The following is a 16016-nucleotide window of genomic DNA, read 5'->3' on the forward strand; positions in this document are numbered from 1 at the left end:
TCTGCTTCATTTTCTCCATCACACCCACTATCATATGACTTGATGCGTATTTTTGCTTAATTTTTTTGTTTATTTTTTGACCATCAACGAGAATCTCAACTCCATGAGGGTGCAGATTTTTTTTTAAAAAATTGAAGTATAGTTGACTTACAGTGCTATATAAGTTTCAGGTGTACAACATAGTGATTCAATATTTGTATAGACTACACTCCATTTAAAGTTATTGTAGGAGGAGGGTATAGCTCAGTAGTAGAGTGTGTGCTTAGCATGCTTGAGGTCCTGGGTTCAATCCCCAGTACCTCCATTAAAAAATAAATAAATAAACCTACACCCCCCCCCAAATAAAGTTATTATAAAATACTGGCTGTATTCCCTGTGCTGTTTAATATATCCTTGTAGCTTATTTATTTTATACATAACAGTTTGTATCTATTAATTGTCTCCTTCATCTTGAAGGTGCAGATTTTTGTCTCTTCTGATTTTTTCACTGCTGTTTCTACAGGGCCTTGAAAATGCCTGGCACGTAGTAAACACTCAGTAACTGTTTGCTGATTGAATGAATCAGTGAAGGGGAACACATCAGTGAATAAGGATGCGAAGGAGCTTACCTTTCAAGTGGGGAAGGCATGAAACCAAATTAAAAAAGAAGTTTACATTAGGCCTGAAGGAGTGCTATGCACAAGGTAAAAGAGGGGGAGGTCAGTTATGGGGTGACGGGAGTCGTCAGAGAAGGTGACACTAGAGCTGGGACCTGTGCAGTGAGAGGGAGGTGGCTTTGTGAGGTTCAGAGCAAAGTCATTTCAAGTATGAAGAACAGCATGTGCAAAGGCCCAGAGACAGGACTGAGCTTTGCATGTTGAAGGGCCGAAAAAAAGAAGGCCAGTGGGGCTAAGAGAGGGATGAGAGGGAGGTGGAGTCAGGCCCATAAATACCGTGCCAGCCCACAGAGAGCTGTCATGGGGAATAATGGGTTAATTCATGTAAAGGCCGTTCAGGGGAAATCCTAACTGACTTAACTAGACCAAAAAGGGAAGAAATATTAGTCTAGGCAGAAAACAGCATGGACCCAGGTCCTGCAGAGAATAAGAAGAATCTGGATGAATACAAGAAATGAGCAAAGGCCAGAGATCTTTCTACCCGGTAGAAAGATCAAGGGCAAAGAGTGGGGCAAGCCAAGGTTAGCCAGAACCTTGGGGAACTTTGAAGGCCTTGACTAGGAACTGGATTTTGTTCCAATGGCAATGGGGGGCGGGGCAGGCACTGAAGGGTTCTGGTAAGAGGTGTGCTCCAATCTGACAAACTTCAAAATATTACTCTGGCTGTTTTGTGGGCAATGGATTGAGGTGGGACAAGGCCAAGATGAGCCAGGGAGGCCAATGGGGACACTGCTACACTGTTTCTGGCAAAAGATGGTGGTGACTGGGACCACATAGAGAGAAGGCAACTTCATGAGAGAGTCAGGAATTGAGAAGGCTGAGACTTGGAAGACTGGAAGTGGAGGAAGGATTAAATGCAGCTTAGTTTCTCGTTGGGCAGCTGGGTGGATGGTGGTGCCCTTTATGACAGCAGGAAAGCCTTGAGGAGGAAGCAGCTTTCAGGGTGACATCAAGGACTCTACTTAAGGGTGATGCCTGCAGGTGGAAATGTCCAGGATCCTGCCTGAAATCTGGGGAGGGGTCTGGGCTCGAACTGTGACAGCCGTGTATATTATTGTCATGGTGGGGGCCTGCTCACCTAGGCATATTTGGGATATGCCGCCCTTCCTCCTAAGTTAGTGACCGCCTTCAAAGATGAAAGAATCTAGAGAGCTTAAATATATTCTTTATTTTAGGGATGGAAATCGGATAAGGAAGAAAAATATACCTTTGTTAGCTGCTGCTTAAGTACCATCGAAAGAATATCCTGCAAGGGGAGATAGAATGCTCAGTGGTAGAGCGTATGCTTAGCATGTATGAGGTCCTAGGTTCAGCACCTCCATTAAAAAAATTCAAGAGAAAGAAAGAAAGAAAGAAAAGAAAGAAAGAAAAGGAAGGAAGGAAGGAAGGAAGGAAGGAAGGAAGGAAGGAAGGAAGGAAGAAAGAAAGAAAGAAAGAAAGAAAGAAAGAAAGAAAGAAAGAAAGAAAGAAAGAAAGAAAGAAAGAAAGAAACAAACATCCTGGGAAACAAAGTGTTTGTCTATGTGTGGAGGGAGAGAGGCCGGGTACCAGAAATCTGCGTCCTGGAGCCTGGGACCCAAAGGTGGGTGACAGGGCTAGGACTCCTGGTCTGAGGAAGGAGAGGGGTGGGGGCCTGGACTCCTAAGTAGGAAGGGGCTGGGAACCCAGACTCCCGGGTCTGAGGAAGGAGAGAAACGGATGTGGGACTCCGGGGTCCCGGGGGACTCACCACGCCAGCACGGTCACACCGGCTGATGCTAACGCCACAGCGGCCGCGAGCAGGCACTGGTTGCCTGGCGTCAGAGCCTCGGGACTGGCCAGCAGCTCGCCCAGGCTCGGTCTCCAGGGTTCGATCATCTCCGCCTCCCGAGGCGCCCAGCGCAACACTTCCCGAAAAGAGACCTGGAGTTCGGTCTCCCCGCGCGGAGGCGGCCCCGTCACTGCGGGGGCGCGCACGTCAGCCGGGCGCGCGCCCCACCCCCGTAGCCCCGCCCTCTAGTCGCTCAGCCCCGCCCCGCCCGCACCGTTAAGAAAGAAGTAGAGCCGCGCCAGGGGTCGCTGGTCGTGCGTGATCACGCAAGAGAAGGTCCCGCCGTGCGTGGGCTGCACTGGCCGGATCCGCGCCAGGTATCCTTGGGCCCGCGGAATCTCTCGGAAGTAGGACAGGTCCTGAGTCCGGATCTGCGGCACGCTCGGGCTGACGCGGCGCGAGCAGCGGGACACCGCCCCAAACCCAGGAGACACCGCCCCAAACCCAGGAGACACTCCCTCCGCCCGGCTCGCCCAGCCGCTAGGTACAAGGCCCACCCCCGAGCCAGGCCACGCCTTCCCGAGCCCCGGCTCCACCCTCAGCTCTTCTGCGCGATTCTTCGCGCATAGCCCCGCCTTCTAAGTCTTGACTCCGCCCCATAAGCCTAATATTTGCAATCCCGCCCCAAACCCTTACGGATAAATACCCGATCTCTGGTTCTGCATTGTGAGCTTTGACTCTTCCCCTAAATGCCAGAACCCTCCCCTTGCACGAAGTCTGAATCTGGACGGAGACTCTAGAGCTTGTCCACCCGCTCCGTCCTGACTCCGCAACCTCCTGGGAAGTATAACCCGCCCCCTAGACCCTTTGCGCTGGTCCCGCCCTGACTCACACCTCCTGCGAACTTCCAGGAATAGGTGATCTCTTCCTTCGGCAGCTGGAAGTTCACAGTGCAAGAGAACATAGCCTGTTGACCCCGAGTCACTGTCACGTCCTTAACTGAAGACAGGGTGGCGTCAAGGCCCCGCCCCGGACTACGCCCCTCCTTGCTCAGGCTCCCTCCTCCAGTATGTCAGGTTCCTTGCCCTTCAAGGCCACGCCCCTCACCTGGGCAGTCCAGCGGGAGGTCGCAGACCGTGGAGTAGCACCCGCGGCAGCGGAAACGCCGGGCGACCTCCTGGAGTCCTACGGAACGGGAACGCTGTGTCTGGGCTCCATCTGCCTTCCCCAGCCCGGGTCCCTTCGGCCACCTTAAGGTCTAAATACCTCCCTGGGTTCTACCCTCCAGACCGAATCTGAGCCCCGCCTTCCCTGCTCACATTTGCTACCTCACGCCAGTCTCCAGCTTCTCGGGTTCCTATTGGTTTGCCTTAGTTTTCGGGCCCGCCTTTTATGAGGTTTGTGAACAATACCGGGTGTACTTACTTTTCTCCAGGGCTCTTATTGGCCCCCTTCGGATCAGAGACCCACCTGTGCTCTCCCACTCCTCCCAGTCCCCTGTAGCGGCCCCTACCACCTCCCCCAGCAATTCCGAGCTTTGAATGAAGTGCTTACCACAGGGAGGGATGCAGGCTTGGGCTGTGGAGAGAGAGGAAGAATTACTACCCTGTAAGTCGCAGGAGGTGCCCACTTGAAGCTTCCCTACAGTAACTGTTACTGGGCCGGGTGCATTCCTCCGAGGGGACAGAGCCAGGCCTGCCGCGGTCCACCTAGGGGGCGGGGAAAAGCCAGCAGCATTCCACCTGTAGGCGGGGCGGGGCCTGCAGCATTCCACTAAGAGGTCAGGCACAGGCCTACTGCGAGCATCTAAGGCCAGGTGTGGGGACAAGGGCGGCAGGTCTGCTGCTGGCACTAAGGAGGCAAGGCCAGTCCTGGTGTATTCCACCGAGGCGGGCCTAGATCCTCGGCGATCCTCTGAGGGATCAGGGTTTAATTAGGGGAGTTAGCCAGGGTTTAATTAGGAGGTGTGGCAGGACTAGAAGCAGCCCACTAGAGGCCCAATTGGAAAGGAAACTTCACACACAGGGCCAGACACAGAGATCCAGGAAGAAGTCCAGGCTAATCTGGGACAGGACTGTCTTAAGAAGCGGTCCTAGCTAGAGGGGTGGGGCCGGACCCAGAGAAGTCCAAGCAGGGAAAGAGGCTGTCAGGAGTGACCCACCAAGGGACGAGATCGGGCCAGGGGATTGGTCTGAAGGAAGCGGATGGGGTTCGCGGGAGTGGGGTTTGTGCCTAGGGGAAGGAGATGGTCTGTTTTACCTTCTTTAAGCTGTAATATAACCTTTTCCATTTTCTTTGCGGCATCAGGGAAGGCGACCCGAAAGGACCCTGGAGGGTGGAGGGAGTCCTTGTAGTGCACACACTTCCCCAAGGCTGGCTGAGCTTGTAGAACTTGTCGTCATGGTGTTTGTGCCCCTTCCCCAGTCCCTCTCCACCCGCGGGTCTCTGGTATATACCACATCCCTCTTCTCACCTCCTCCTACCCTGTCTACCCAGAAGGCTGACAAGTCCCCAAGTCTCCTACCTTCTGCTGCCTCTGGACTATCTCTCTGATGGAACCCTTCTGCATCATCTGACTTTATCTTGTTGAGGGGAAAGGGGAGCATGAAGATCAAATTTCTTCCAAGGCCCATTAGGCCTAGTCTCCTCTCCCTCTCTACTCCATCCCTATTACCCACCTTTCATTACCCCTAATATGAAAAGAACCACATTGTCTAGCACCCCAGGGCCTTTGCACATGCTGGCTTCTGTTCCTAGCACATCTTTCCCCCTCCTACTGTTCATCTTCCATGTTATACCTCATGTCACCTCTTTAGAGGTTTTCCCTGACCACAGATCTAATTGAATCCAGTACCCTATTTTTGTCTCTACTAGTGCCCCCTTCAGAGCTCTCACCAGTTTCCAAATATTACTGTATATATAGTGATCATTTAAGCCTTTAAAAATTAAAAAAACAAAATTGGGGGGAGGAGGTAATTAGGTTTTTATTTATTTTATTTATTTATTTTTATTTATAATAGAGGTACTGGGGATTGAACCCAGGTCCTTGATGCATGCTAGGCACTCACTCTACCACTGAGCTATACCTCCCCCCTAAGCCTGTCTCTTAAGTAAGCAAACCTGTCCTTCTTTAGCACTGTGTTCTCAGAACCCAGGAGAGGGCCCCGAGTCTTAGAAAGTGCTCAATTGGTATGTGAAGAATGAATTCCAGGATCCAACTGGAATGGAGACCACAACTGGAGGTCTGTGGCCCCAGTCCAGACTTTGGATGTGTTATATTTGGCCTGGTAAGTATTTTTCAAAATGAACCAGTTGCCATCATATAAAATTTGGGGAAGTCAAATAAAATGTTTGGCATCCCTTTAAAGAATTTGGAAGAGCTGTAACACAGACTATTTCCATGAGGCGCATTAGCTGGAGCTTAGTAGCAGCCAGCCCCTTTAGAGAGGGCACACACCCACCACTTTTCCAGGGTCCCTAGCCTCTTCATTTCCACTCCTCTTTCACTCCCTTTATGTTCTCTGTCCTATGGCTGTTTGAGTTTTGACCATCGTAATGGCCTCAACACTATAAAGTTTTTTGGCTTTTTCCAAGTGGATGGCTGGAATGATTTACTGGTGGAGATGGTTTTAGCAGTCAGAAATGGGACAGGGTGTTATGGGCTGAACTGTGTCCCTCCCAAATTCAGATGTTGAAGTCCTAACCCCTAGGCCTTCAGAATGTAATAGTTAGGGATAGAGTCTTAAGGAGGTAATTAAGTCAAAATGAGATCATTATGGTGGGCCTTAATCCAACATGACTGATTTCCTTAGAAGAGGAGGAAAATCTGGACACAGACACACACAGAAGGAAGACAGTCATCTACAAGCCAAGGAGCCAGGCCTCAGAAGAAACCAACCCTGCCAACACTGACACCTTGATCTTGGACTTCTAGCCTCCAGAATGGTGAACAAACAAATTTGTTATTTAAGCCACCCAGTCTATGGTATTTTGTTACAGCAGCCTGAGCAAACTAATACACAGAGATTGCCAGTTGCCTCAAGGTGTCTACTTTCTTTTTAGTAACATGACACTGATTTTCAGCTAGGAAAGCACCCCGCCCTGCCCCACTCCCCACCCCAGCTAAAAGCCTCCCTTCCAACCATGGTCATGTGACCTGGTTGGGGGGGGGGGTCCTATGACCAAGTTCTGATCACTGTAATGTAAGTGCAAGTGTCATGTGTGAGTTACAGGAAGTATCCCTAAAAGAGAAATGATGCCATTTTATTGATCCTTTCCCTTTCTTCCATCCTGCTGCCTGAAACTGGGTTTGAGGGCTGGAGCTCTAGCAGTTATATAGGACCATGAGGATAAAAGGGGTATACCCTAGGATGGTAAAGCAGAAATCTGGAAGAAGCTTAGGTCCCAGAGAAAATGGAGCTGCCATGCTAGCCTTGAGGGCCAACCTCAAGACTTATTTTATATGGGAGAAATGAACTTCTAGCTTGTTTAAGCCATTGCAGGTTCCTCTGCCACTTAAAACCATACAAAAAGGGAGGGAATTGAGGAGACTGGGAGGAGACTGGCTGAAGTGATGGTCTTTGGGTGTAAGCTGGAGAGAGGGGGCACTGAAGCAAGGGAGCAGGTTCAAAATGATGGGTCATGGACTTAGAGGTCTCTCTTTGGCCACAAGGCAGGCATGTGGTCTGGAGATGGCAGCCTGGTAAGGAGGATGTGGTCAGAGTGGGGTGCTCAAATGAGTGGCCAGGATGTTGGGAAGGCATCCAAGGAATATCTATGGGCCAAACCAAATGACTCATGGGGAGGGTGTGTGGGATATACCAAGCTAGCCATGGGGCAGGGGAGAATGTCATATATCTAGTGAAGCATAGTAGTAAACTAGGGATGGAGTGAAATACCCAGAGAGGCCAAGGGGTGGGGGTGATGCTAAGTGAACCACAAGGGGGCGCAGGTGGATGTTATAAAGTCTCCCCCAAAGATTAGGAACTTCAACTGTTTCTGATCATCTGAGTTTGAGTTCTCTATGAGCACACCTGTCTCACACCTGAGGTATGCATCACAAGTCCTCCTCCCTATGTGACCTTGGCCAAGTATCTAACCATCCTGACCCTCAGTCTCCTTATTCATAAAATGGGGACAATATTGGTATCAACCTCACAGGGCTGGTGGGGAGAACTTATGTCATACAATGTAAAAGCGTTCCCCCTCACAAACTATGTGGCCCAGTACCACTTAATGATTGCATAGGATAATGTCTCTAAGCACTTAGAATGGTGCCTGGTGATTGGATAAAGAAGTCGTGGTATATTTATACAATGGAATACTACTCAGTGATTAAAAAAAGAATAAAACAATGCTATTTGCAGCAACATGGATGGGCCTGGAGATCGTCATTCTAAGTGAAGTAAGCCAGAAAGAGAAAGAAAAATACCATATGATATCACTCATGTGGAATCTAAAAAAAATAAAAAGAAAAGGAAAAAGAGGACACTAATGAACTCATCTACAAAAGAACCAGACTTGCAGACAAAGTAAACAATCTTACGGTTACCAGGGGAAAGGGGGACAGAAGGGATAAATTTGGGAGTTTAAGTTTTGCAGATGTTAACCACTATATGTAAAAATAGATTAAAATTTTCTTCTGTATAACACAGGGAATTATATTCAATATCTTTAATGGAAAAGAATATGAAAACAAATATGTGTATGTATATGCATGACTGGGACAGTGTGCTGTACACCAGAAACTGACATATTATAACTGGTATCTGGTATCACCATCCCCAGGTTTGAGATGGGGAAATTAAGGAAGGGGGCCCAAGGACACCCAGCTAAATTGGAACCCAGGCGGTCCACTTGTGACCATTACCTGTGGTACACTGCCCTCTCCCTACACCACCCTCTCCACTCCATGCCTTACCTACACTAACAGTATCACTGGCCACCACCAGGAGCTGCTCTGAGTCAGCACATCCATCTCTCGGGTCCTCCATCTGAGAAAGACCCAGGAATCGTCCATCTCCCTCATTCCACATAGGACTGGTCCAGATATCTCTGAGTCTGTCCCCACTGTCCAGCTGAGCCCCAACTGTCCCCATCTGAAGAATGGGGCTATAAACCCCCACCTCGCAGGGCTGGTATAAAGATATTCTTTAGGAGGATAATTAACATAAATAAGTCTGCAGACACAGCGTCTTCTATGTAGGGGGCAGCTTCATCTTGGTCCACCTGAACTACCGCAACAGGACCAAACCATCACTGACTGTCTCCTCACTGGTCTCTCTGCTTCTGCCCTGACCTACATGGCCTTAGTCCGATCCTCCCCATCTCTCTGTCCGTAAAATCCTCCAAGGGCTTCCCCGTATCGTGAACAAAAGCCGAAGAGACTGGCTGAACTAATGCTCACCAGATATAGCTGGAAAGAGGGAGCACCTTGGCTGAAGTCAGTCTAAGGGCCCACAACAGCAGTTCTCAAACTGTCTTCCCAGATCAGCAGCAGCATCGGCTGGGAATGCATTAGGAATGTCCATTCTGGGCCTCACCTCAGACCTACTGGTCAGAAACCGGAGGGTGGGGCCCAGGAGTCTGCATTTTAATCACTTTAATAAACTCCCAGGAGATTATACCATATACTGTGAGGCTGCAGAACTACTGCCCTGCAAGGTCCACTCTAGCCTCACTGGCCCCAGGACCTTTGCACTGGCGCTTCCCTCTGCCTGGAAGCTCTCTCCCCAGATCATCTGCCAGGCTTTCACTGTCACCCAGTACAGGTCTTTGCTCAAATTGGACCTTCTCATCTGCACCTCCCCCGATCAACCTATTTAAAATGATCACCCCATTGGTCACCCCATTTCCTTCCTCTTCTGTTTCCCCCTCACTGCCCCCCTCAATATAAGCAACCTCAGGGCAGGTGGTATGCAGTTTTGGTCACAGCTGTGTCCCCTGAATGTGGCCCATTCAATAAATATCTATGGAATGTATTGCACCAGCTTCTCCCGGCCTCCAGTCTCTCCCTCTAGTCCGTCCTCCATATGGGCACCAGAGGAACTTCATGCAGAGCTGACCTCATCTTTCCCAGCTCACAGCCCAGCTCCTTAAGGACAGAGTCTCAACTCTCCCTTGACTCCCAGCTGAACCCTGGACTCATGGATCTGCTGCCCCTCAGATGTTCACCTTTATAATCCCCGTCCCAGCTCAGGCCTCCGTCACCACAGCCTCCACCGGGGCCTCCCAGCCTCCGCTCTCTCCCCTGCTCCAGTCTGTCCCCCACACAGCCCAAGAAGGTCTTTGACCCCCAGAGCTGGACTTGTTCTCACTGTTTCCAAAACCTTCTGTGACAAGCTGGTCTCTGTGGGGGAAAAAGGGACTCTCCTGGAGTCTTGAGACTCCCTTCCCTGACTGGCAGCCCTGAGTTCCTCAGCTCTCACTTTGGGGATGGGGATCGGAAGCTAAAGTCTTCCCCATGCTGGCCCCTTGGAGTGCCCTCCCCGGGGAGGAGGTGGGAACTTCCTCATCCTTGGGGAGCTTTGTCCAAAAGCTTGGTGGGCAAGATCAGGAAGCAAAAGGAGTGATAAAACAAGGGTGCTGTGGTAAGTCCAAAGCCCCGGACCACTGAGGTGGCCGGTGACACTGCACAAGAGCCAGCAGTCAGGCCTCCTTCCCACACGCCCACCCCTGACAGTTCCAGTCTCCAACACACTGGGGGGATCCTGTGTCATGTGATCACGGTGGCCTGGTGAGATTATGGCTCATGCCTCTCCTGGGTCATGAGGGTTGCCCCAGCCCTGAGGTCCCTTCCCACCACCACATGCCCACATCTCTCCAGAGCTGCACGCGTGGGTCTCACCCACTCCAGGGCTGTCCTGGGTGCCTGACTCCCTGCACGGTTGTTACCTGAATGATCCTCTCTCCCCGTTTCCACCTGTCTCCCTTCCCACTAATAGCCTCACATGTCAAAAATGTGGAATCCCTTTGTTAGCTCTAGGCAATATGTGCATTTTATACTAAAGGAAGAGCTCCTCCCTGAAGTCTGTCTCATCAGGGGTCCCTCCCTCTCGCTGAGTTCCAAGGTTGTCCTGGGAGGCAAGGAGGCTGTCCCATCTTACAGGTGGGTAAGTTGAGGCCCAGGGTGGTGGGTGGGGGTGGGGCAGTGACAGGTCCAGAATCTCACAGCCAGAAAGAGGGCAAGCCACCCAGTGAGGTCAGAGCTCACATCTCCCTGATCCCAGCGGGCTTCAGACTCTAAGGTACTTCTGCAGTGTCCCTTCACCCCTCCACCAGCACCTGCTCCTCCCCGACAAGGTAACCCAGCTCACTGGGCTTCCCAGTGCCACCTCCCCAGAGATCACTGTCAAGTTCCAGGCCTTCTGCGCACAAACATCTGTCTCCTGGGGGCTCCAAACCCACACCTCCCACCGCTGCCATCCCTGCCCCACTCACCCTGGGCAGTAGCCATCTCCTGGAGGAAGTGGGTCATCTGGGTGAAGGCATCGTGCAAGTGGCCTCGCTCATCGTAGTCTGGGGGTGGGAGGCAGCAGCTTGGGGGAAGCAGCTCCCCCAATACCATGTCCCCAGTGTAAACATTTTCCTTTCTCTTTCTGAATCTCTGTCCTCACTGGTCTCTCACCTCCCCTGAGTCCCTGCCCCACCCCCATCTACATCCTCCTGTCTCTGAGTCTCTGTCCCCCTCAGGCTCCCCTAGCATCTCTGGTCCTTCCCTCCGCCAACCCCCTCGGGGCCCTGGAGGATGGTGGGGGTCTCCTCACTGATTTCTGTGTCCAGGAGGCCCTTAAAGGCATCCGTGAAGGCCTCCTCACACTTCCCAAGGTCGGGACTCTCCAGGCCTGCGAAGATCTGGCAGATTTGGAGGCGCTCATTGTAGGACGTGAAGCAGAGGAGACAGGCCCAGGCAGGAGGCCCTGAAGACCATCAGGGCCACTAGGGCAGACAGGACAGAGCTTGCTGGGACCAGCAGGGCCATAGCGGAGGGTCTTGAACTGGGGAGAAGCTGGTGACTTTTGTGAGGTCATCACAGGGTGGGGGAGGGGCTTATGATATGGGGTCAGAGGTCGGGTTTCAGTTGCCCATCAGATGTCAGGTTCAGGGTTTTAAGGGAGGAAGGGGGAAGGATGTGTGGCGTCAGGGGTCAGGGGTCAGGCCAGCAATCCCCAGGCTTGTGGTTGGGCCGGACGCCAGGCTCCCAAGAACCTCACCTGTGACCCTGGACGTCCTCACAGGTTAAAGGGTCTCAGGGACCCAGAGGCCGGCAGTGCGGTGTGCAGGGCGGCCCGCCAGGCCCTGGGGTGGAGCGAGGGAGTGTGGCAGAAATGGACATGATATAGAGACACCTCGAGCACCCGAAAGACAGAAAGTGAGCCACAGAGAGAAATTGGGAGGGTCCGAGACCCAGAAAGCACAGTGAGAGGCGGATGGAGACAGCGCCTGAGAGGCCACAGTGCAGACTCCACGGAGGATGGAGAGACAGAGCGAGAAAGCAAAACAGAGATTTCTTGATGGGAGAGAAACTCTTTGAGGGAAGAGGGAGGAAAGAATGCAGGGGAGAGGACAGGAGGGGCAGCCCAGCTCCTCCTCCCTGGGTCCCTGCAGCAGCCCCCTGAGCCCGGCGGGTTGGGCAGCGGGGTCGGGGGTCCCCGCCGGGCCGTCCCGTGCAGGGCGCAGCCTGGGGAAAGCTAGGAGGCCGTATAGTGATCTCCGTGGGTGTCCTCCTCAACTATACAACCTCCTACCTCAGCCCGGGGGGCGCGGCAGGTGGACAGACAGACGGATGGACGGACAGACGGGGACCCGGAGGGCCAGGGAGGGCGGGGAGGGCCGGGGAGGCCCCAGCCGCGATGGTGAGCCCCCGACACGGACCCACAGACACGAGCTTGTGTGCGGCGAAGGCCCCGCAAGGTCGGTTCTACGGGTGGGTGCCAGGACCCAGGATTCCGGGCCCCCGGCCCCCTCCTCCCCAAGGAACCCAGGAATCAGTCCCTCGGCCTCTTCCTAACTACGGACCCAAGAGTTCAGGCCCCTGGACCCTTCCTCCCCAAAGGTCCCTGGAATCCAGGCTCCCTCCTCCCTCAGACTCAGAAGTCCAAGTCCACAGACCCGATCTCCCCAGGGGACCCAGGAGGCCAGGCCCCCAGCCCCCTCCCTCAAACCCGGGAGTCCAGCTAGGCCTGCCTCTTTGGAGAAGGCACAGCCTGGCTTCCTGGAGGCCGGGTCAGAGGGAACCTCACCTGTTTTGGAGTCTGGCCCCTTGGGCAACATGGCTCCCTACCTACCTGTCAGATATGGCAATCCAAGACCAGGGTGGAGGCTGCCCACGGTATAGAAAACCTTCAAAGTCTTTCTGGATATTTTCTCCCCCACTCTCGTCCCTTCTTTTGGCCTCTCATCATTTACAACATTGACAGCTACCAGCCCTGAGCGCTGATTCCGCCCCAGGCCCCTGTCATCTTGTAGGCAGGCGCACTCGGTGCCCTGAGCACCCCCATTTTTCAGGTGGGAAGGCTGAGCCCCAGAGAGGGGGAAGGAAGGGGCTTGGCTACAGCCGGCCGGTAAGTGGGAGGGGCCAGGCCTGCCAGGCGGCGGGACCAGCACCCGCCCGCCCCATCCCTGGGCTGAGCCTGTGCACCTGAGAGCCTACGCCCCTGTCCAGGGCTCGATCTGTGCTGCTCTCACTGTCTCCCGCACCATGTCCATCTTTCCGGTTCTCTCTCAGCGTCCCACGGTCTCTTCCTGCTGCCGCTCGCGGCTCGGTCCCACTCTCGGCTCCGATGTTACCTGGTCTCCATCTCCTCCTGCCTCCGTGTGCTTCTCCTTGGCTCTGCCCTGCCCATCCTCCCCCTCCGCTTTGCCTTCTCCTCCTTCTCCTCCCAGGGCCTTTTCTCAGTCCGTCTCTCTCCTCTCTCCCCTCCTGGTTCTCTCCCTTCTCTCCTCTCTCTTTTCTCGTTCTTTTCCTTTCTCTTCTGTCTTTCACCCTCGCCTTCTCCTCCCCCCTCCCTCGGTCTTTGTCCCTCTCCTCCTCTCTCTCCCTCAATTTCCCTGTCTCCCTCTCCTCCCCACTCCCTTGTTTCTGCCAGGCTCCCTCCCTCTCCTCCTCTTCTCTCCATCTCTCGGTCTCCTTCTCTCCTTCCGTCTCTGTCTCTCTCCTTTTCTCTCCCTCTCTCCTTCCCTCCCTCCTAGGTCTCTCTCCTCCCTTCCCTCCCCCCCTCTCCTCTCCCTCTTTCTCCTTCCCTCTCTCCCTCCCCCTCGCAGCAGCTCAGAGCCAGGTCTGGAGCTGGGGGTGGGGTGGGGGTGGTTCGAGAAGGGGCCCAGGGCTGGGGTAGCGACCTGCTGAGGAGGGGGAGGAGAGGCGGGAAGGGGGCGGAGGAGGAAAGGGGGAGGAGGGGGCCAGAGACGGGTCTACGGGCCTAGCTCGCATCCCCCGTCCCTCCTTCCCAACCTCCCAGACCCTCAGGCGGGGGCGAGAGTCAGGCCAAGGTGGGGAGGAAGGGGAAGGGAGGAGGCTGCCCCCGCCCCCCCCCACAACAACCTGGCCCAGAGCCCAGGCCTAGGTTCCCAGCATGCCCCGGGGCTGCCTGGGGCCTGAGGAGGGGGGTGAGAAGAGAGGGGAAGCGGAGAATCTTAAAGATTTGTAGGACCTGAGCATCTCCCCACTCCTCCAACAAATTTCTCCTTGGGGAAACTGAGGCCCACAGAGACGGGTCAGGACTTGTTCAAGGTCACTGGACAAGGCCTTGGTGGAGACGCGAACTCCCCGGGCCCAGAGGCCCGATTTGGGGAAAAGGTTGGCGCTGGACTTCCCCCAGGTCTGGGTCCCCCTCCCCCTCTCCACAGACCCTGGGGAGCCCCCAAGGGTCAGAGAGCAAACCCAAACAGTCTGGCACTATGGCAACCAGCTGGCCCCGCCCCCTTAACCCCCAGAGGGCTGGACTCCAGCTGGGGTTAAGGAGGAGGTGGGGACTCCTGGGTTCAGGGGAGGCAGGGGCTGGGGCCCCAAACTCTAGGGTTTCGTGAAGTCGGGGCTGGAATGTGGACCCCCCCAGGTTTGAGGGAAGAAGAGGCTGGAGGCCCAGACTCCTGGATCCTGGGGTAAAGGGGACTACGGGTTCGGATTCTGGAATTCTGAGGGAGGGGGCTGGGTTGTGGACTCCCAAGTCTAAGGGAGGAGGGGGCTGGGGCCTGGAATCCCGGGTCCCCAAGGGAGCCTGGATGCTGGGCCTCTCCTCCGCCAGACATCCCCTGCCCCCGCCGCTGACCCTGGCCCGTCTGGCAGCCCAGACAACCTCCCCCCCTCCTCTGCGGCCCCCTCCCACTTGCACAGGCTCACCCTTGACCCCTCAAAGCCCCGCAGCCCCTTCCCTGCCCCTCCCCCTCCCCTCCAGCCAGACGTTAACCCTTCCGCTGCCAGAGGCACCTCCAATGCCAGACTCTCTCCCGCCACCTTCCCTGAGGGCCCGGGAGGGCATCTAGCCCTAGTCTCCTCCAGCTCCGAACCTAGCTACCCTGGCCCCATCTCCCTCCTCCCAGTGGAATCCAGGAGGTGGTCCCTGCCCGCTCCTCCTCCTGGACCCCGGAATCCAGGCCCCCAGTCCCCTCCTCCAAGGATTCAGGAGTCTGGGTTCCCAGCCCCCTCCTCCTCCTAGAAACTAGAAATTCAGGCCTCCGGCTGCCTCCTCCCCTAGGGACCCTGGAGTCCGGGCACCGGGCCCCATCCCCCTCCCTCTCTGCAGACTCACGGCTCCGCCGCTCCCGCGTCGAGGGGGAAGGGATTCTCCGTGGGCAGCCCCCGGGCCGGGCTGAGCCAGGCTCCGCCGCCGCCGACAGCTCTCCATCCTCTCCCCGCCTCTGCCGCCCGACGGCCTCTCCCCTTCCTCCCGGCGTCTCCGCCATCCTCCTTCCCTCCTCCCCGATTCCCTCCGGCCTGCGCCTCCTCCCGGCTCTGCGGGCCCGGCTCCCCCGCCCGGGACCCCGCCGGACCAGCCCCCTCCCCAGGGGGCCCCCGCCCCGGCCCCTCCCCACTGCCCGGCCCAGTCCGGCCTGGCTTCCCCCCTGCCCCGGAGCTGGCCCCGGTCCAGGGGAAAAAATTCCATCCAGCCCCGGGGAGGAGGAGCGGGGCGGGGGAGGGAGCGGGGAGGGGAGGCCGGGCCGGGGAGCGTGACGCAGGGAGGAGGGAAGGGACAAAAGGGGCCGGGAGGCGGCTGGGCCGGCGGCGCTCCCACTCCTCCCTCCCTCCCTCCTCCCTCGGCCGGGGCCGGTTCTCTGTCCGCTCTCCGCTTTCTCTCGTCCCCTCCACCTCTCCTCCCTTTCCTTCTCCCTGCCCGCCTGCCTCCTTCTGGCCGTGTGCGTTCTCCTCTCTCTCTGTCTCCGCGTCTCTTTCTTTCTCCTTACATCACCCCCACCACCACCCCATCAGGGTCTGCTCCCCCCTACCTCTCTCTCCCCCTTTCTGCTCTCCCAGCCTCCTTCACCTCCCTCCGCTTGGGTCTCTCCACCCACCCACCCACAGGGGACAGAAAGGTGAATCAGACCCATATCTGCCCTTGCAGACGGAGCTCACAATCTGGTGGAGGAGACAGACCCAGACGCAGACAGTTCCAATC

The 16016-nt window shown here is 55.3% G+C and overlaps 1 protein-coding gene across 1 annotated transcript; it reads right to left on the reverse strand.

The window, feature by feature from the left end:
- Nucleotides 1–1803: 1803 nt before the first annotated feature.
- Nucleotides 1804–11612, reverse strand: SPACA6 (sperm acrosome associated 6). The gene is given in 11 exon segments (XM_032487974.1): nucleotides 1804–1902; nucleotides 2386–2596; nucleotides 2681–2837; nucleotides 2922–2924; nucleotides 3299–3405; nucleotides 3514–3591; nucleotides 3961–3984; nucleotides 4666–4734; nucleotides 10846–10923; nucleotides 11172–11319; nucleotides 11321–11612. Coding segments are annotated over 11 exon segments (975 nt in total). The 5' UTR covers nucleotides 11387–11612; the 3' UTR covers nucleotides 1804–1868.
- Nucleotides 11613–16016: the final 4404 nt, after the last annotated feature.

This window comes from Camelus ferus, chromosome 9, assembly GCF_009834535.1.
Source record: "Camelus ferus isolate YT-003-E chromosome 9, BCGSAC_Cfer_1.0, whole genome shotgun sequence".
In the NCBI taxonomy this organism is placed as follows: Eukaryota; Metazoa; Chordata; class Mammalia; order Artiodactyla; family Camelidae; genus Camelus; species Camelus ferus.